The sequence below is a fragment of the Prunus persica genome, chromosome G7, assembly GCF_000346465.2.
Source record: "Prunus persica cultivar Lovell chromosome G7, Prunus_persica_NCBIv2, whole genome shotgun sequence".
NCBI lineage: Eukaryota > Viridiplantae > Streptophyta > Magnoliopsida > Rosales > Rosaceae > Prunus > Prunus persica.
The window spans coordinates 10,895,780-10,898,830 of NC_034015.1; the positions used below are offsets into that span (position 1 = coordinate 10,895,780).

The 3,051-nt window shown below is 34.7% G+C and overlaps 1 protein-coding gene across 1 annotated transcript; it reads left to right on the forward strand.

Moving 5' to 3' along the window:
• LOC18771003 (defensin Ec-AMP-D2) lies at nucleotides 1,242-1,708 on the forward strand. Its single transcript, XM_007202881.2, has 2 exons — nucleotides 1,242-1,374; nucleotides 1,507-1,708. The coding sequence occupies exons 1-2, from the start codon at nucleotides 1,311-1,313 to the stop codon at nucleotides 1,698-1,700; spliced, it is 258 nt and encodes an 85-aa protein (XP_007202943.1). The 5' UTR covers nucleotides 1,242-1,310; the 3' UTR covers nucleotides 1,701-1,708.

Consider the following 3,051-nt stretch of genomic DNA (forward strand, 5'->3'; position numbering starts at 1 on the left):
AGTTAGGTGGTCACTGCACGTAGTGGATTAGATTCCACATTGAATATCCATATCAATTGGTAATTATCTTTTGTCAAGACAATAGAAAATGATTTAATTTTTACAATAGTTCTTGCATGCTAATCAATTACCATATCCGAATAAAGTGACATAATATATTCTTGCTGGCGACTTATAGTTTGCATTCATGTTTGTATTGGACTCGACTCACAAAGATTCAGATGCTTTTTAAACCAAAAGGAAATTGAAGAAATAGAAGGAAATCTTGTATAGGAACATGATTGTTTTGGCATAAAGTTTAGGTTGGAGGCTATGATTTCAGCAACTTCCTTTTGTTACCAACAAATACAGAAAAGGGTGGGGGAAAGTAATTAAAGGAGGCACTTCAAAATAATGGGGCTTTTAAAAAAAAAAAAAAATATATATATATATATATATATATATCAAGGGGCAAGTCCATTTAAATAATGCTTGAATATGTACTGTTAAGTTTTCTTTTTGAAAATTAGTGATAATTGTATTCAATAATTGGACACAAAGATCAAATACTCATAAAGGGTTAGTATAAAGATGTATGCACAGTAATTGCAGAGGGTTAATCCATATATAAGAGGATACAATGGCGACATTGCACAGCTTGTATCTCCACTAATAGCCCTAAAAGACCAAATATATTTCAATGTAACAGTCACATGCCTGAGCAAATCAGACATGTAATACAACGCCCAAAATTACAAATACAACGACAACTAACTCTCACAAGTAGAGACTAAAACACAAATAAACACCCAACTCACAAAGAGTTGTTGGTTTCAGTATTTTAAAAAGTAGGAAAATTACCCTTAAAATTATAAATTATTACACTATTGGCCTTTTTGAACGTCAAATTTCAAATGATTAAAAAGTTGACATATCCATATGAAAAAAGAAAAATTGACACATCACCTATACTAGAAGGTTAAATAGAATCTGTCCAACAAATAAAAGGTTAAATAGAAGGTTAAAGATTTTCTATAAGTTCTTATTTGTTGTCCATATGACATGTTCATTCAGGTTTGTCATCCATGTCCGCATAAAACGGGCTAATTAAGTGTTAGGTAAAAATAACAAAGGTTAAATTTCCCTCCACTCTCTATTTTTCATAGGTGTACCGCTCTTTACGGAAATGCTCTTAATTTGCTTCATAACAACTCTATATAAAAGGCGTTGGATGGTTAACCTTTGAATCAAGGCATCTTGAATCAACATTCAACATCCCTCTGTCTGTGTTTTTGTTTCACACGCGTGCACGTACACACACAAAAATCAAGATGGAGGGATCCAAACGTATGTTTTCAACTGTCTTCATCCTCGTCCTGCTCTTTGTGGCTATTGGTATCTCTCTCTTTCCTCATTTTAATTTCATCTTTATATTTGATTAGTGATATATTTCTTTCCAATGCTGAAAGACGTTTCAAGTTTGAATCCACCTTCTCTCATTCATTTTTATCGATGAATCTTTGGCAGGGACGGGTCCAATGGTTGCTGAGGGCAAGGTCGAAACAAAGGAGACGTCGAGGACTTGTGAGTCTTTGAGCACGAAATTCAAGGGACCTTGCATCCGATCAAGCAACTGTGCAAATATTTGCGAAGAAGAAGGCTTCAAGGGAGGCAAATGTGTTGGCTTCAGGCTGAGATGTACGTGCACTAAGAATTGTTAGTGATATAACACACTAACTTATTTTGGTGCATGGGATTGAGATGAATGAAAATTTTTTACCCTTTTTTTCGTTTTGTTTAAGAGAATAAATGACTAACCCTAATATAAATTTTGGGGTTGTGTCTGTGTTTTTGTTCTTATGCGCTAACAGTGCGTGAGTTATTTTGTAATCAATAAAAAAAAAATATATCGTTCATTTCTTAATGTAATGATACTTTTTTTTCGCTATACAAATGTGAATTTTCTAGCATTACTTTAAACTTTTTACCAATGCGTAATATTGATTATACTATTTGTAACTTTAGGGGCTGCTTTTGTTAGTTTTTAGAGGCCATGAACCAACTCTCACTCACCTCAAGCCACAGAGATGCAGAATGTAATTGATCCAAATTAGTTATATGTACAACAATGGAAACTTTCATATCCACATCACTAAGTGACTTAATATGGCGCACACAACTTCTTTTATTTCTTTTTTCTTTTTCTTTTTTGGTCGAGAAATTTTAGGATTGCCTTTATAATTTATCCCAAAAAAGCCACTAGCTATAAAGGGCCATTGCAATAACGGAGCAGTCTAACATCAAAATTAAAACAATCTGGTCCGCCTCCACTAACAATCATGAGGATCGAAGAAACTCTGGCATATGCATCCCAACTAAGATTGCAAACTCAGAATAATCAAACAGAGATAAAGCTTGAAAAAATCAAGCCATAACAACACAAATAAAACTCTCACAAAGGAGAGATGAAAAGCTCTCACAAAAGAGAGATGAAAATCTCTTACAAGTGAGAGGTGAAAAGCTCTCACAAAAAGAGAGCTGAAAACTACATAGATAACTCAAAGAGTCTCTGTGACTTATTCCGAACATAAAGAAACCGCAAAAAGGATGGTGGTTGAGATCCGATGCCGAAACGCATGTGGAGATCCAACGCCGAGACGCAGCCGCTTGTGATGGTTGGAGGAAAATCATAACAAAACGAAGACAAACAGGGAAAACCTTTTGTCTCTGAATATGAGGGGAGAGAAGAGAGGGAGGAAGAGAAGAGGGGAGAGAGGAGGAAGAATAGTGGCTTGCTCCCTCGTCAAAGTGAACTTGTCATTTTCTTATTGGTTCTTAGTGTGTTAAAATTTTATAAGAAGCAATTAGTCATTAGAAAATGATAAGTGACTATTTTTGGGTTTTTTTTTCTCCCAATAGGCTCTAAGAAATTTCGTGTATATCCATGTTAGAATGGGTCTACTTGTGGAAAGCCCTTTTTTTTTTTGGGATTTAACTACGACGATCCTTGAGCTTATACGAGTTTCATTTTGGTCCATCAATTCTTGCACGAGTTCTAATTTAGTTAATTCA

What these genes read in the sequence shown, in the direction of transcription:
- LOC18771003 (XM_007202881.2), top strand. Translation starts at nt 1,311, where the DNA reads ATGGAGGGATCCAAACGTATGTTTTCAACTGTCTTCATCCTCGTCCTG. An exon ending in CCTGCTCTTTGTGGCTATTG is followed by an intron (nt 1,375 to 1,506) that starts GTATCTCTCTCT and finishes AATCTTTGGCAG; the next exon opens with GGACGGGTCCAATGGTTGCT.